Genomic DNA, 15693 nt, shown 5'->3' on the forward strand with positions numbered 1-15693 from the left:
GGGCGGAAATGCGTTGTTGATGCCAGAGGTCAGAGGAGAATGGCCAGACTGGTTCCAGCTGATAGAAAGGCAACAGTGACTCAAATAGCCACCCGTTACAACCAAGGTAGCCAGAAGAGCATCTCTGAACGCCGCACAGTACGTCCAACTTTGAGGCTACAGATGGGCTACAGCAGCAGAAGACCACACCGGGTGCCACTCCTTTCAGCTAAGAACAGGAAACTGAGGCTACAATTTGCACAAGCTCATCGAAATTGGACAATTGAAGATTGGAAAAACGTTGCCTGGTCTGATGAGTCTCGATTTCTGCTGCGACATTCGGATGGTAGGGTCAGAATTTGGCGTCAACAACATGAAAGCATGGATCCATCCTGCCTTGTATCGGTAACGGTTCAGGCTGGTGGTGGTGGTGTCATGGTGTGGGGAATATTTTCTTGGCACTCTTTGGGCCCCTTGGTACCAATTGAGCATTGTTGCAACGCCAAAGCCTACCTGAGTATTGTTGCTGACCATGTCCATCCCTTTATGACCACAATGTACCCAACATCTGATGGCTACTTTCAGCAGGATAATGCAATGCCATGTCATAAAGCTGGAATCATCTCAGACTGGTTTCTTGAACATGACAATGAGTTCACTGTACTCCAATGGCCTCCACAGCCACCAGATCTCAATCCAATAGAGGAGCATCTTTGGGATGTGGTGGAACGGGAGATTCGCATCATGGATGTGCAGCCGACAAATCTGCGACTGCAACTGTGTGATGCCATCATGTCAATATGGAGCAAAATCTCTGAGGAATGCTTCCAGCACCTTGTTGTATCTATGCCACGAAGAATTGAGGCAGTTCTGAAGGCAAAAGGGGGTCCAACCCGTTACTAGCAGTTACTGATCTCTGTACATCTATATACTATTCTGTTACTGATCTCTGTATTGCTGTATACTAATCTGTTACTGATCTCTCTCTCTCTATATATATATCTATATACTATTCTGTTACTAAACATTCCTTGACATTCCTATACATTCCATAGGTCATGTTATGAGTTGAGGGCACAGACACCTCCAGGAAGCTTCGGCTGGGCCCGGGAATGCTGTAGCCGCACAGTAACCTTGGGAGGTCATTGAACGTTGGGAGTCGATCAGTGCATAACATTCTCCATCCTCGGATCCATTTTTGCTTCCTTTGTAACACAGATCAACATTATCTCATTTATTAAACGCCTATTATTTTATTAGATTTCGGGGTCATTGACTACGGTCGGATTCCGCTCTCATCATGTGCAGTCATAGAGTCGGGTGATTGAAAGGTTAACAATAAGGGGTAAGAAGCTGTGGTAAGAGCCGGAGCGGGTCCACCTCCTCCTTAGAGCAGACGCCATCTTCCTCGCCCTCCTCTAGGATGACGGAAGACCTCACTGTACAGTAAGACCTAGAACCTTCCACCCTCAAGAGACAATGGGCGGCCGATACAGTCCCTATACGTACGAGTGGTGGACGCTAAAAAAGCGCCCTTACCACACCGGCTGCAGAGGTTTTGGTTCAGTGTCTACAATATGTAAAAATGAAAAACTGAGATTTTTAAACAAATAAAAAGTTTATTGTTTATAGATTTATATTATATTTATATATATTTTAATAAATTGTATACTCTGTAACTTTCAGGGATTACATATTTATGATCAGCGCTATGGCCTCATCACTACATACCAAGCATAGCGCCACCCATGGTATAGTGGCTGTGCTTGGTATTGCAGCTCAGCCCCATTCACGTTAATGGGACCATTTGCATACAGGGCAGGTAACAAGTTAATGTGACATCACTGACCTGTAAAATGGAAGCACCGGTCATCTGCGGGGTCCTTGGTATCAGACCCCCCCATGACTAGATAATAATGACCTATCCAAAGGAGGGGTCATTAATATGTAACTCCCAGGAAGCCCCTTTAACTTCTTAGTAGTCCAGATATGAGCTGTCCCCTTCTGTGTCTAGGCTGGCCTGGCTGGAAGGCGTCTGCGAGGAGCGGGATAGGGGGCTTCGGTAAGGAGACTCCATAGGCGAATGTGGACGACTAGAAGGGACATGCAGAATGGACGGGTCTGAAGGATTGTGGTCAGGAGGAATATAGGTTGGTGTTGGGGAGAATCTGGAGGAATGGGGGTGAGTGGTCTCATGAAGGTAGTAGTGGGTGTAAGCAGAAGGGGATATATGAGCTTCGGGGGGGTACGAGTAGGTGAGGTGAGACGGATAGGAAGGAGCCGCCTGCTCCAGTGAATGCATCTGGAGCAACTCCATGATCTTCATTCTGAAAGCCCACTTCTTCTCCGGAGAGAAGTTCTTGGTCACGGCCATGATGTACATGTAGAAGTGATAGTCTGCGTCTTTCTCTAGGTCTTCCCTCCCGACTCCCTGAGAAGTTATGGGAGACATCAGAGAGGGGCTGGCCTGCTTCTCCTGCCTTCTCCTCTTTGGGGGCTGTTCCAGGTCCATCAATGGCAAAGACGACGACGTAACGCTAGACCTTGGGGTCACCGATGTGGCCGATGACTTAGACTCCAACTTGGATTCCTGTGTCTTATCGCGGAGGTTTCCAGACAGGCTGAGGAAATGAAAAATATCCAAAAATAAGGAAACTACTTACAAAAGCAGCAACGAAACGGGGAAACCTTAAAGCAACACTTGCCAGTCGCCAGGCTTCTGCTTCCAAACCTGTCTCCGGGCCTCCAAGACGGGCTTCAAGAAATGGAGCTGGCGGAAATACAAGTAGGTCTTCCTCTTTACTGCCGGTCCGCCGCTCTTCTCGGCTTTTCTTTGTTGCTGTAGCTCCCTCCTGTAACAATCCTTCAGGGAACGCCATCGGGTTTGCAGATCTTTCACTGATAGAAAATAAATATTAAAGGGATCCTGTCAGTCAGACACGATTTTTCTAGGTACCACGTCAGAATGGCCTTAAGAAAGGCTATTGGTCTCCTACCTTTCGTCGTCTTCTCCGCGCCGCCGTTCGCCTATAATCCCGGTTCTTGTTGGTATGTAAATGAGCTCTTTCGCAGCACTGGGGTCGGGCCCCAATGCTTAGACAGCACCCCTGGGGGCGGCCCCAATGCTGTGAGAGAACTCTCTCCATCTTCGTCAGCAGCGTCCTCTTCCTTCATCCTCTTCTTCCGGTGGTGGCTTGTAACTTCTAAGGCCTTGGGCAGAGCAGACTGCGCATGCCCACAGGCCACAAGTAAATGGCCACTTGCACAGTATTGTAAGCGGCCATTTTCTCGTGGTCTGTGGGCATGTGCAGTCTGCTCTGCCCGAGGCCTTAGAAGTTACAAGCCACTGCTGGAAGAAGAGGACACTGTTGAAAAAGAGGAGGCGGTGCTGGAGAGAGTTCTCTCGCAGCATTGGGGACGCCCCCAGTGCTGTCTGGGCGCTGCGGCCCGCCTCCAGTGCTGCAAAAGAAGTCATTTACATACTGACAGGAACCAGGATTGTAGGCGAATGGTGGTGCAGAGAAGACGACGAAAGGTAGGAGACGAATAGCCTTTCTTAAGGCTATTCCGACGTGGTACCTAGAAAAAATTGTGTCTGACTGATAGGATCCCTTTAATTAAAAAACATCATAAAGCAGATGCGGCCCAGGCCTAGGACAGGCCATAAATATCCGGTCCCTCTAATATACAGTGCACAGATCTGGGGCCGAGCTGGAGTTGGGGCTCCTGGCCATCGTACAAGGCCCAGATAATGTACGTTGTCCAGAGCGGCTCGTTCATGCAGGTCCTTCCCCTTGGCCCCCCATCAATCCGATAATAGTCCCCGCCATCCCCTTTTTGATAACAGGTCATTATTATTGGCCATTATCCGGCCCAGGTCTGCCATGTTTGATGGGTCACCCCCAGTGTTACTCACGTCGCCGGTCTTTGGTCTTGGCGTGCAGGTCGTCCCAGTCCTCAGTCATTTCCTGACACACTCTCTCCCACGCGTGGGACCTCTTCAGCCGGTCCATGTAACTACCCTGGCGTCCCAGATGGCCGGCTGATGGGACACCGCGGTGATGAGACTGTTCACCTCTATGTAACCTCGACTATCCGCCATCCTGCAGTACAAGTCACATCGCTTAGTCACAGGTCAAGTCATTGTCTGACACTTAGAAAGCTGAACCTACCTGGGTGCAGACGGCCGTTTTCGCGTGTGCGAGAAGGTGCCAGCTCGGCCGTTACTGCTTGTCCTACTGGGGCAAAAAAAATGACACGGGTCCGTTGGCTAGTGGCGAACAAGAAATGGCTCGTATAATGGCTGACCAAAGATTTACATACTTCTTAATAAGCTGTGGACGATTCCCTCGAGGTTCTGAAGTGACTGGAATCATAAAAAGATGGCGTGCGTTAGTTCTGGATGTGTCCGGACACACAGAGACCTCCTGGTGTTACTGTAGGGGGCTCTCTAATGTCTGGTTCACTTCTCTTATCTACGAACCTTTGTGATCTGCCCTCCCTCATGACTTGGATGCTTTACCCTGGTTCCCTGGCTCGTTTGTCTGACAGCTATTCCTCCTATCGCCCCCATACACATGCACACTTGACTAAGCTGAGTTTGGAAGAGAGAAATCTTCACCCCGGGCAGCGGGAGTAAAGGACCTAGCCTGGTCTTACGTTCCCTTGACATGTCATGAGGGTAGAGTTAGGAGTCCCTGACACACGGGGGATATGCGGTAGGGTATATGGGCACCTATAGAGCTAATAGAAGTCATTCCTCACCGGGGCTGAAATCTATAGGGATGTCCTCCTTGTTATCCAGGTAGGAGCCGTCTCCATCCACCATTGGATCGGTATTCACGAGAACATTCAAGCTCTCCTCCTACAGAAAAGAAATGACTTCATATTAAAGGGGGTTTCTGGGCCGATCCTATACATCATCAATGTAGGATCAGCTGAGGTCCGACATCCGTGACCCCCACTGATTGTCTCTGTTATGCTCCTTCAGCACCTCTTCCATTGCACTGGTCATGTGATCTCATGTGCACTGGTCACGTGATCTCATGTGCACTGGTCATGTGATCTCATGTGCACTGATCATGTGACCTCATGTGCACTGGTCATGTGATCTCATGTGCACTGGTCATGTGACCTCATGTGCACTGGTCATGTGACTTCATGTGCACTGGTCATGTGACCTCATGTGCACTGGTCATGTGACTTCATGTGCACTGGTCATGTGACTTCATGTGCACTGGTCACATGACCTGTGAGCGGTTCAGCCCCATGTAAGTGAATGGGTCTGAGCTTCTGTTATACAGCATGTCCGATGCAGTGCAGAGGCTGCGGCGCTCACCTGGTCCAAGAGTAAATCACTACAACCTAGTTCACCAATACGAGATTGTTACGGGTCTGACACCCGGCAGGACCCCGGGGGACCAATCAGCCGCCATTCTAATTCAGGTCTGCAGCAGCTGATCGGTGCAGGACCCCCACCGATCTGATACTGATGATGGATCCTAAGGACAGTCCATCGATGTCCACCTCCTGTCGCGCGGCTGATACCTACATCGTTGTCTGCCTTTACGCCATGTACGTAATGAAGCCTGAGTCGCCTCTCCGGTGTCATTCTGTCCCCGGATCCATCTGCAGGACACAAGACAATACATGGAGTCTGTGCTTTGATCTCACACAAAAAAAAAAAAAAAGACATCACTTTATGAAGAAAATAGAGGATTTAGATGTGGAAACAAGGACAGGAGATGGAGAAACAAGAAGGAGTATGGCTGCTGGAGTTACAGACGGGTTGTGATAAGTTGTTGAGTTGAGACAACCCCTTTAATATTGAGACAACCCCTTTAAAGGGTCACATTTTGATATTCTATCTTTGGAGAGGTGACCAATACACATCAGTGGGGTCTGACCCTTGGATTAGCTCTATGAGCACAGCGCCCTACATTGTATAGTGGCTGTGCTTGGTATTGCAGTTCAGCTCCATTCACATCAATGGGACTGAGCTATGAACGTGAGCAGCTGATCTGTGGGGTCTTGGGCTTTGAACCCCAGTGATCAGATTAAGCGTCACGCATTGCTCTAGCACCCCTACTGGCCACACTGAATAGCATGCATTTGCATTGGGCTGGAGAATCTTACGTGGGCTGATGTCAGCAGGGATCTCCTCCTCTTTGATCTTCACGCACATGATTTCTCCATCTTCCACTTGCATTCGTATCTGAACTCCTCCCTGTTGTATGTTACACACGGTTATCAGTGGAGGACATTAGTTCTGCACGATGGTAACATGGCGGTGTACTGCGCACCTACCTGAGGATCCTGCGGGAGGGTGGCGTGATCTCGCTTATAATCAGGAACGTCCATCTCATGAAGACATCAGGCACCAGGACGGAAAATGGCGGAACTGAAATGACAAGGTCAAGATACATCAGAAGACAGATCATTATCTCCGGGGACAAGTCCTACAGCAGGTGCGCCCATCCGAAAAACCCGTATATGAGTGTTAGGTGTATATACTGTCTCCTGAAGGGTCCGAGAGCCAAAGGGGGCGGCAGATTCCTCTCCTACCTGACAAGCGGTCAAACCACCCCAATGACCCCCGAACAAACGTCCCAACTCTTCTTGCTGAGGGTTGGAAGAAAAACATGTGATGTGCAGCGGAGGAGACCTGCGCAAGGCGGGTAACATTAACCCCTTAGTGCAGGATGGCATACACAAGGGAGCAGCAACCAGCCACACCCAGCTATTGTACAACTACAACTCCCAGCATGTCTGAATACCTATAGTAGTGAATGAAGCATGCTGGGAGTTGTAGTATCAGAACAGCTGGCACACCAAGGGTGCTGTAATGGGCTCAAAGCACAGGGAGGGTCATGGGGTCGGGAGGGAGGGTCGGGAGGGAGGGCCGTGGGGTCGGGAGGGGGGGAGGGTCGTGGGGGAGGTGGGGTTGGGAGGGTGGGTCGGGAAGGAGGGTCGTGGGGTCGGGAAGGAGGGTCGTGGGGTCGGGAGGGAGGAGGGTCGGGAGGGTGGGGAGGGGGGGTCGGGAGGGAGGGTCGTGGGGTCGGGAGGGAGGGTCGTGGGGTTGGGAGGGAGGGTCGTGGGGGAGGGAGGGTCGTGGGGTCGGGAGGGTCGTGGGGTCGGGGAGGGAGGGTCGTGAGGGAGGGAGGGTCGTGGGGTCGGGAGGGAGGGTCGGTCGTGGGGGAGGGAGGGGAGGGTCGTGGGGGAGGGAGGGAGGGTCGTGAGGGAGGGAGGGTCGGGAGGGTCGTGGGGTCGGGAGGGAGGGTCGGTCGTGGGGTCGGTCGGGTCGTGGGGGAGGGTCGTGGGGTCGGGAGGGAGGGTCGTGGGGTCGGGAGGGAGGGTCGTGGGGTCGGGAGGGTCGTGGGGTCGGGAGGGAGGGTCGTGGGTCAGGAGGGAGGGGAGGGTCGGTCGTGGGGTCGGGAGGGTCGTGGGGTTGGGAGGGAGGGTCGTGGGGTCGGGAGGGTCGTGGGGGAGGGTCGTGGGGTCGGGAGGGAGGATCGTGGGGTCGGGAGGGAGGGTCGTGAGGGTCGGGAGGGAGGGTCGTGGGGTTGGGAGGGAGGGTCGTGGGGTCGGGAGGGTCGTGGGGGAGGGTCGTGGGGTCGGGAGGGAGGATCGTGGGGTCGGGAGGGAGGGTCGTGGGGTCGGGAGGGAGGGTCGTGGGGTTGGGAGGGAGGGTCGTGGGGTTGGGAGGGAGGGTCGTGGGGTTGGGAGGGAGGGTCGTGGGGTCGGGGTCAGTGGCCGCCATACAGGTGCTCTTCCCCAGCACCCACAAGGGTCAGTGTTAGTAGGACAGTCAGTGCAGTCTATGGTTGGGACCTTGTGACCTGTCCCTGACAATACCGGTCTATAGCACTGGGAGACCATGACAGGCTGAATATGGCCCACGAGGGCGTCTGGTCCGGTCTGGTATACGTTATAGCGTAACCCCGCAAAAAAAGGGGAGAAATCCCCAAAAAAACGGCTACAAAAAAGTGATAAAGAGTTGAGTTATGAAACACCAAAACACAAAAATACGTTTTTATTGAAATAACTCTTATTGCCAGCCTGCGGCCCATATAATATGTGTATATACTGTATATATATGATATCCCCTGTACGCCGCCCATACCCGTCTGTTAGGGATGAATTGAGATTTTTATGCATTTCCCAATGAAATGCAACCTCTCATTAACCCCATAAATTCCCCCCCCCTCCCCCCCACCCCCCCCCCCCTCCATGGAGAGGATCCCTGCTATGGCCCCATCCCCTCACAGACACCGCTATGGCCGCAGTTCTATGGCACACAGCAGTAAAGTCTATACGGGCAGTTAGAGGGCAGGCTCACTATAGACAGTCACTAGACAGCACACACAGCCGGTGACAGTTACTCACAGCAGCCTCAGCTTCATGTTTACTTCCGCCATCAGACGCTCGGCTCGTGCCTAAGTGACAGCTTACTTCCGGTTCGTGCGTTCCACACGACTTATCCTCTGCGTTCCACTTGGTGACGTGTGGGCGGGACTTCCGGCCTTTTGAAGCCGTGCGCCTCACAACCTGCCCTGGTGCTTGTAGGGTTAATGTGCGGGGAGGGGCCGGTGCCTGACACCCAGGACCCCGCAGATCAGCTGCTCTGCCACAGCCTGGCTCTGGGTCATGTTCACATGCTGCTCTCTCAATATACTAAGTAGAATGGTGGCTTTAAGTACCGCAGCGCTCCTTGACCGGCTCTCCAGCTGTTGCAAAACTACAACTCCCAGCATGCATACTGGCTCTACTGTACTTGAACCTCCCATAGAAGTGAGTGGAGCATGCTGGGAGTTGTAGTGTCACATCAGCTGGAGAGTCCAAGGTTCTTTAGCCCTGCTGTAAAGTCTATGGGGCAGCGTTTGCCTTAATGTAAGCATCACCGGGAGCCTTGCTGTGCCGGAGCAGCTGATCTGCAGGGTCCTGGGTGTCAGACCCCCTCAGTTCTAGGGATAATACCATTAAGCTCTTGCACCATTTTTAGTAAATTAGACGCACTGGAAATACATCAATGAATAAGGTGCAATGAAAGGGGCAAAAAGCCACAAATAATATTACTCCAACCCCCGGGAATGGACCAGAGGACCCCTCAGAGATGGCGCTGTCTGCTGGGCTGGAGGATCCTCTTCTACATCACACAGCGCCCCCTTGTGTGTGTGGCAGAGGTTACAGCAGTGTACAGTGATTTATATCTATAGCCATATACTAAGGATACTGTATCACATGTTTATAATTTATGACACAACTAATAAGGAGGATTTGGGTCTTTATGAGATTCCTGTGACATAAGAGGGCACAGAGCGGTGACACCTCCATCTGTGCAGCAATGTGACCGATACAAGGAGCTTCATCTGTGGCGGCTGTCAGGACTGCGGAGAATGTGCCCGACCTGAGGCAGCAGGAACATCAGAGCGTCACCTCACAGAGCAGCGGTGCAGGGGATGGAGAAGCCACATAATGCCCTGGAGGGGAAAGACCTGGCAGCAGGGGGCGCACAGGAGCCACCTGAGACCTGACAACTGAGAGTGGGGAAGAGAGGAGCCACTAGGGGGCGCACAGGAGCCGACTGAGACCTGACAACTGAGAGTGGGGAAGAGAGGAGCCACTAGGGGGCGCACAGGAGCCGACCAGAGACGGGACTGCAGGGAAGACACTGGCCCAGACCTAATACAGCTCTATCAATCCCCCATGTGTGCTCCGCCATTGTGCCCCCCCCGCCCGGTCACTACACCCCGAGCACAGGACCCGCCACAATCCTCTCAGTCTCTCCAGGGCGCAGCAATGAACCGGAAGTGAGAGGCGAGTCACGTGGCCGCTCTACATCACGTGACCTGACGTCATCGGGCTGCCCGACTCGGCTGTGAGGTGAGTTAGCGCATTGCAATTTTCTGCCACTAGGTGGAGCGCGAGATCCCGGGGCAGCAGTGCTGAGGGGGAGACAGAGCTTATCCCTAATAGCCCCCCACACACTATAATTACCCCTAATAGCCCCCCCATACACTATAATTACCCCTAATAGCACCCCATACACTATAATTACCCTGTAATAGCCCCCCATACACTATAATTACCCCTAATAGCCCCCCACACACTATAATTACCCCTAATAGCCCCCACACACTATAATTACCCCTAATAGCCCCCCATACACTATAATTACTCCTAATAGCCCCCATACACTATAATTACCCCTAATAGCCCCCCATACACTATAATTACTCCTAATAGCCCCCCATACACTATAATTACCCCTAATAGCCCCCCATACACTATAATTACCCCTAATAGCCCCCACACACTATAATTACCCCTAATAGCCCCCCATACACTATAATTACCCCTAATAGCCCCCCATACACTATAATTACCCCTAATAGCCCCCATACACTATTACCCCTAATAGACCCAGCCCATACACTATAATTACCCCTAATAGCCCCACACACTATAATTACCCCTAATAGCCCCCATACACTATAATTACCCCTAATAGCCCCCCAACACACTATAATTACCCCTAATAACCCCCATACACTATAATTACCCCTAATAGCCCCCATACACTATAATTACCCCTAATAGCCCCCCCATACACTATAATTACCCCTGTAATAGCCCCCCATACACTATAATTACCCCTAATAGCCCCCCACACACTATAATTACCCCTGTAATAGCCCCCCATACACTATAATTACCCCTAATAGCCCCCCCCATACACTATAATTACCCCTGTAATAGCCTCCACACACTATAATTACCCCTAATAGCCCCCCATACACTATAATTACCCCTGTAATATCCCCCACACTATAATTACCCTGTAACTATAATTACCCCTGTAATAGCCCTCACACAGTATAACACTCTTTTATTGGCCCCACATGGTACATACCCCCATTTATTGCCCCCACACGGTTTCTATCCCTCATACAGTAAGTCCCCCGGGTTACTACAGGTGGCCGGTTAGCGGTTACTCCAGCGGGTAAGGACTGATATTCGCCGCCCCGTCTTCCTCTCTCCGGGTTCTCCTTCTTCCTCTCGCTGTATACTATGTCAGGCCGTATGAAGAGCCATGTTGGAGTGAAATGCGCTAAAATTATTAAAGAGGACCCTTCACCACCTCCAACAAGCCCCGCTCCTTACATCATGGGCTAGTCGCTGCGCCGCTGATTCTGGTGCAGTTGGAATTCTCTCTCTGGCCCTCACCGATACTGAGCAATCACTGCTGTTAGTTTTGGTGCCTGTGTACTGTCAGGAGGGCGGAGTCAGGCAGGAGCAGACAAGGGGGCGTGACTCTGAGCTCTGACACTGGCTGCCTCTGATTGGAGCTCTGAATCACGCCCCTCTGCCTGACACCGCCCACCTGACATTACAGAGTGCAAGTAGCACGAGGCACCAAAACTACCTGCACTTGTTACTCAGGAACGACGGCGACTAGAGAGAAAATTCCAACTGCTCTGGAATCAGCGGGGCGGTGTCTAATAACAGACGCTGAGAACTTGAATTGGTGAAAGGTTCTCTTTTTACACCTCTTATAACTTTGTTGTATGTTGTGGAAGGAGAATGCTATCTAAGATGACTTTCCATCTGCAGAGGTCGCCATGGTCTGATCCGCTGGCCGGCACCGCTGAGGATGGACAAGAAACAAGAGTCATGTGACTACGAGGCTACTAAAGCTGACCCTGGAGATCCTCTACCTGCTGACCGGAGAGGTGAGGGGTCTTCACTTTTTTAGAATTTAGATTTTAAGATTCCTCTTCATTTTCCGGCCGCTGGCTTCCTCCGGTGGACACCGGGTGTCATGGCCGCTGCTGCTGCTGATCAAGCCCAGACATAAAGAAGAGAGTTACTGCCTGGAGACCCGACACCTCATCATATTCGTATACTCAGTCACCTGGGGATGGGACACCCCTATGATAGAGCAGCGGTGGTACAGTCACCTGGGGATGGGACACCCCTATGATAGGGCAGCGGTGGTACAGTCACCTGGGGATGGGACACCCCTATGATAGGGCAGCGGTGGTACAGTCACCTGGGGATGGGACACCCCTATGATAGAGCAGCGGTGGTACAGTCACCTGGGGATGGGACACCCCTATGATAGAGCAGCGGTGGTACAGTCACCTGGGGATGGGACACCCCTATGATAGAGCAGCGGTGGTACAGTCACCTGGGGATAGGACACCCCTATGATAGAGCAGCGGTGGTACAGTCACCTGGGGATGGGACACCCCTATGATAGGGCAGCGGTGGTACAGTCACCTGGGGATAGGACACCCCTATGATAGAGCAGCGGTGGTCATCTGTACAGTCACCCCGGGGTCCCATAACGTCTCATGTCACATACCAAGATTACTAAAAAATGGGAACACACGCTGAGCAAAACTGACATGGAAGAGACTGCAAAGAAACAACCAGTGTCAGGAGGCTGCTGCCAAGGCAAATAGGGGCAGGGGTGCATGACAGGGGTCTACTGCAGATCACGTGGATGGACTACAGTACCAGGGGTCTGGAGTGTAATAATACTATGGGTTAGTAATGATTGTCAGACTGGAGGCCCTAAAATGAGGCTTCTACTTCTTGGGGGCTTTGCCTTCCTCTCCATCAGCATCACAGAATAGACTCAACTGGATTTTCTCTTTTTAACCCTTTCCCGCCGATGGCATTTTTTTATTTTCGTTTTTGACTCCCCTCCTTCTAAACCCCATAACTTTTTTATTTCTCCGCTCCCAGAGCCATATGAGGTCTTAATTTTTGCAGGACAAATTTTTCTTCCTGATGCCGCCATTATTTATTCTATATAATGTACTGGGAAGCAGGGAAAAAATTCAGAATGGGGGGATTTGAAGAAAAAAAATGCATTTCTGCGACATTCTTACAGGCTTTGGTTTTACGGCGTTCACTGTGCAACCAAAATGACATGTCCCCTGTATTCTGTGTTTCGGTACGATTCCAGGGATACCAAATTTATATGGTTTTATTTACATTTTGACCCCTTAAAAAAAATCCAAAACTGTGTTAAAAATTTTTTTTCTAAAAGTCGCCATATTCCGACGGCCGTAACTTTTTTATACGTGCGTGTACGGGGATGTATAGGGCGTCTTTTTTTGTGGGGTCGGGTGTACTTTGTAGTTCTACCATTTTCGGGAAATGCTTTTGCTTTGATCACATTTTATTCAAATTTTTATCAAAATCAAAACAGTGAAAAAACGGCGGTTTGGCACTTTTGACTATTTTTCCCGCTACGTGCGTTTACCGAACAGGAAAAATATTGTTATAGATTTGTAGAGCGGGCGATTTTGGACGCGGGGATACCTAACATGTATGTGTTTCACAGTTTTTAACTACTTTTATATGTGTTCTAGGGAAAGGGGGGGGGGGTATTTGAACTTTTAATACTTTTTATATTTTTTTTATATTTTTTAAACTTTTTTTTTTGCATTTATTAGACCCCCTAGGGGTGTTGAACCCCAGGGGGTCTGATCACTAATGCAATGCATTACAATGCTAATGCATTGCAAAAAATCATCCTCTCTTTTGCAGGCTGCATAGACCAGCCTGCAAAAGAGAGGATTTGCAGACAAGCCTGGGAACCTTGTACAGGCTCCCGGCTGTAATGGCAATGTGACGTCGGCCCCTGGAGCATGCTCCAGGAGCCGGCGATCCCGGGCAAAATGGCAGCGCCCATGTGCCGCCGGGAAAATGGCGCCTCCAGCGCCTTTCACCGCGTACTATTACGGCGCATGTCGGGAAGGGGTTTTAAAGGGAACGTATCAGGTCAATGCGGTGCCCAGAAGTCCTTATAGACGGGGGGTTTAGTCCTCAATGTCATCTTGGCTTGGCTTGTTTCTTACATAGGATTATGTCCCTGTAAAGAGGCCGGAGGAGCCGGAGCCCGTCACATTGTCCTCACCGCAGTCACTGACACGAGAGCAGAGGGTCCTGGACCTCACCAGAAAGATGATAGAGCTGCTGACAGGAGAGGTGAGCGCTGCTGCGGGGACGGCCGGGACATTATTACTGATCTTACAGATGGGATCATGGCTTTGTCTCGTCAGGTTCCTATAAGATACGAGGACGTCACGGTCAGTTTCACCATGGAGGAGTGGGAGTATGTAGAAGGACACAAGGACCTGTACAAGGACATTACAGGGACGCGGCAGAGCGTCACATCACAGGGTCAGAGACATAACTAGATAATGCTGTATGTCCACCCTAAATGTACAACCTAGTCATCGTATGTGTCTCCTACAGGCGCGTCTAGTGCCAGGGAGAGATGGCCGAGTCCTGTGTGTGACGAAGATGCCAAAAAGGAAAATCCGAATACCTTGCAAGATTACAAGGTGTGTAATACACTGATATAGTGCAGAGGAGGAGCCTTGGTATCTGTAAGCTCAAAGGGGCGACATGGGGGGTGGGGGGGGGGGGGGGGGGGGGGGGGGGGGGGGGGGGGGGGGGGGGGGGGGGGGTCTTGGCCTGGGAAGGGGAAAGGTCACCTGACATGGTTCATACCATATAGATGTGAGTGTGACGGAGTCGGAGTCATGGATTCAGTGTCGGGGGTCAGAGTCAGAACAAGGTTCCTGCACCATTATCACAGCACCCAGTATATACACTCACCGGCCACTTTATTAGGTACAACCTGTCCAACTGCTCGTTAACACTTAATTTCTAATCAGCCAATCACATGGCGGCAACTCAGTGCATTTCGGCATGTAGACATGGTCAAGACAATCTCCTGCAGTTCAAACCGAGCATCAGTATGGGGAAGAAAGGTGATTTGAGTGCCTTTGAACGTGGCATGGTTGTTGGTGCCAGAAGGGCTGGTCTGAGTATTTCAGAAACTGCTGATCTCCTGGGATTTTCACGCACAACCATCTCTAGGGTTTACAGAGAATGGTCCGAAAAAGAAAAAACATCCAGTGAGCGGCAGTTCTGTGGGGGGCGGAAATGCGTTGTTGATGCCAGAGGTCAGAGGAGAATGGCCAGACTGGTTCGAGCTGATAGAAAGGCAACAGTGACTCAAATAGCCACCCGTTACAACCAAGGTAGCCAGAAGAGCATCTCTGAACGCCGCACAGTACGTCGAACTTTGAGGCTACAGATGGGCTACAGCAGCAGAAGACCACACCGGGTGCCACTCCTTTCAGCTAAGAACAGGAAACTGAGGCTACAATTTGCACAAGCTCATCGAAATTGGACAATTGAAGATTGGAAAAAAACGTTGCCTGGTCTGATGAGTCTCGATTTTCTGCTGCGACATTCGGATGGTAGGGTCAGAATTTGGCGTCAACAACATGAAAGCATGGATCCATCCTGCCTTGTATCGGTAACGGTTCAGGCTGGGCTGGTGGTGTGGTGTCATGGTGTGGGGAATATTTTCTTGGCACTCTTTGGGCCCCTTGGTACCAATTGAGCATCGTTGCAACGCCAAAGCCTACCTGAGTATTGTTGCTGACCATGTCCATCCCTTTATGACCACAATGTACCCAACATCTGATGGCTACTTTCAGCAGGATAATGCAATGCCATGTCATTAAAGCTGGAATCATCTCAGACTGGTTTCTTGAACATGACAATGAGTTCACTGTACTCCAATGGCCTCCACAGTCACCAGATCTCAATCCAATAGAGGAGCATCTTTGGGATGTGGTGGAACGGGAGATTCGCATCACAGGCATGTGCAGCCGACAA

General features: G+C 51.1%; 1 protein-coding gene across 3 annotated transcripts; it reads right to left on the bottom strand.

Annotated features, from left to right (window-relative positions):
• Positions 1-1653: 1653 nt before the first annotated feature.
• On the bottom strand, positions 1654-8444 carry LOC142219359 (uncharacterized). Of its 3 annotated transcripts, none has more exons than XM_075288359.1 (9): positions 8365-8444; positions 6286-6379; positions 6115-6205; positions 5531-5607; positions 4744-4843; positions 4303-4345; positions 4152-4214; positions 3896-4082; positions 2757-2877 (listed from the first exon to the last, which is right to left on the bottom strand). In XM_075288359.1, exons 2-8 carry the CDS (start codon positions 6337-6339, stop codon positions 3980-3982), a joined length of 531 nt encoding a protein of 176 aa, XP_075144460.1. In that variant the 5' UTR covers positions 6340-6379; positions 8365-8444; the 3' UTR covers positions 2757-2877; positions 3896-3979. The 3 variants fall into 3 exon arrangements, with proteins under 3 accessions (XP_075144458.1, XP_075144460.1, XP_075144459.1); XM_075288358.1 differs by having other exon boundaries at positions 4152-4217; XM_075288357.1 differs by lacking the exons at positions 4152-4214; positions 4303-4345; positions 4744-4843; ... (2 more) ...; positions 6286-6379; positions 8365-8444 and adding an exon at positions 1654-2600 and having other exon boundaries at positions 2685-2877; positions 3896-4079.
• Positions 8445-15693: the final 7249 nt, after the last annotated feature.

This window comes from Leptodactylus fuscus, chromosome 10, assembly GCF_031893055.1.
Source record: "Leptodactylus fuscus isolate aLepFus1 chromosome 10, aLepFus1.hap2, whole genome shotgun sequence".
Taxonomy (NCBI): Eukaryota; Metazoa; Chordata; class Amphibia; order Anura; family Leptodactylidae; genus Leptodactylus; species Leptodactylus fuscus.

Excerpts from the sequence above, each read along its gene's own strand:
- LOC142219359 (XM_075288357.1), bottom strand. The coding sequence starts at position 3,992 with ATGGACCGGCTGAAGAGGTCCCACGCGTGGGAGAGAGTGTGTCAGGAA. Across the intron at positions 2,878-3,895 it reads CAAGACCAAAGACCGGCGAC|TGAAAGATCTGCAAACCCGA; the intron begins GTGAGTAACACT and ends ATTTTCTATCAG. Across the intron at positions 2,601-2,684 it reads AAGCAGAAGCCTGGCGACTG|CCTGTCTGGAAACCTCCGCG; the intron begins GCAAGTGTTGCT and ends TCATTTCCTCAG.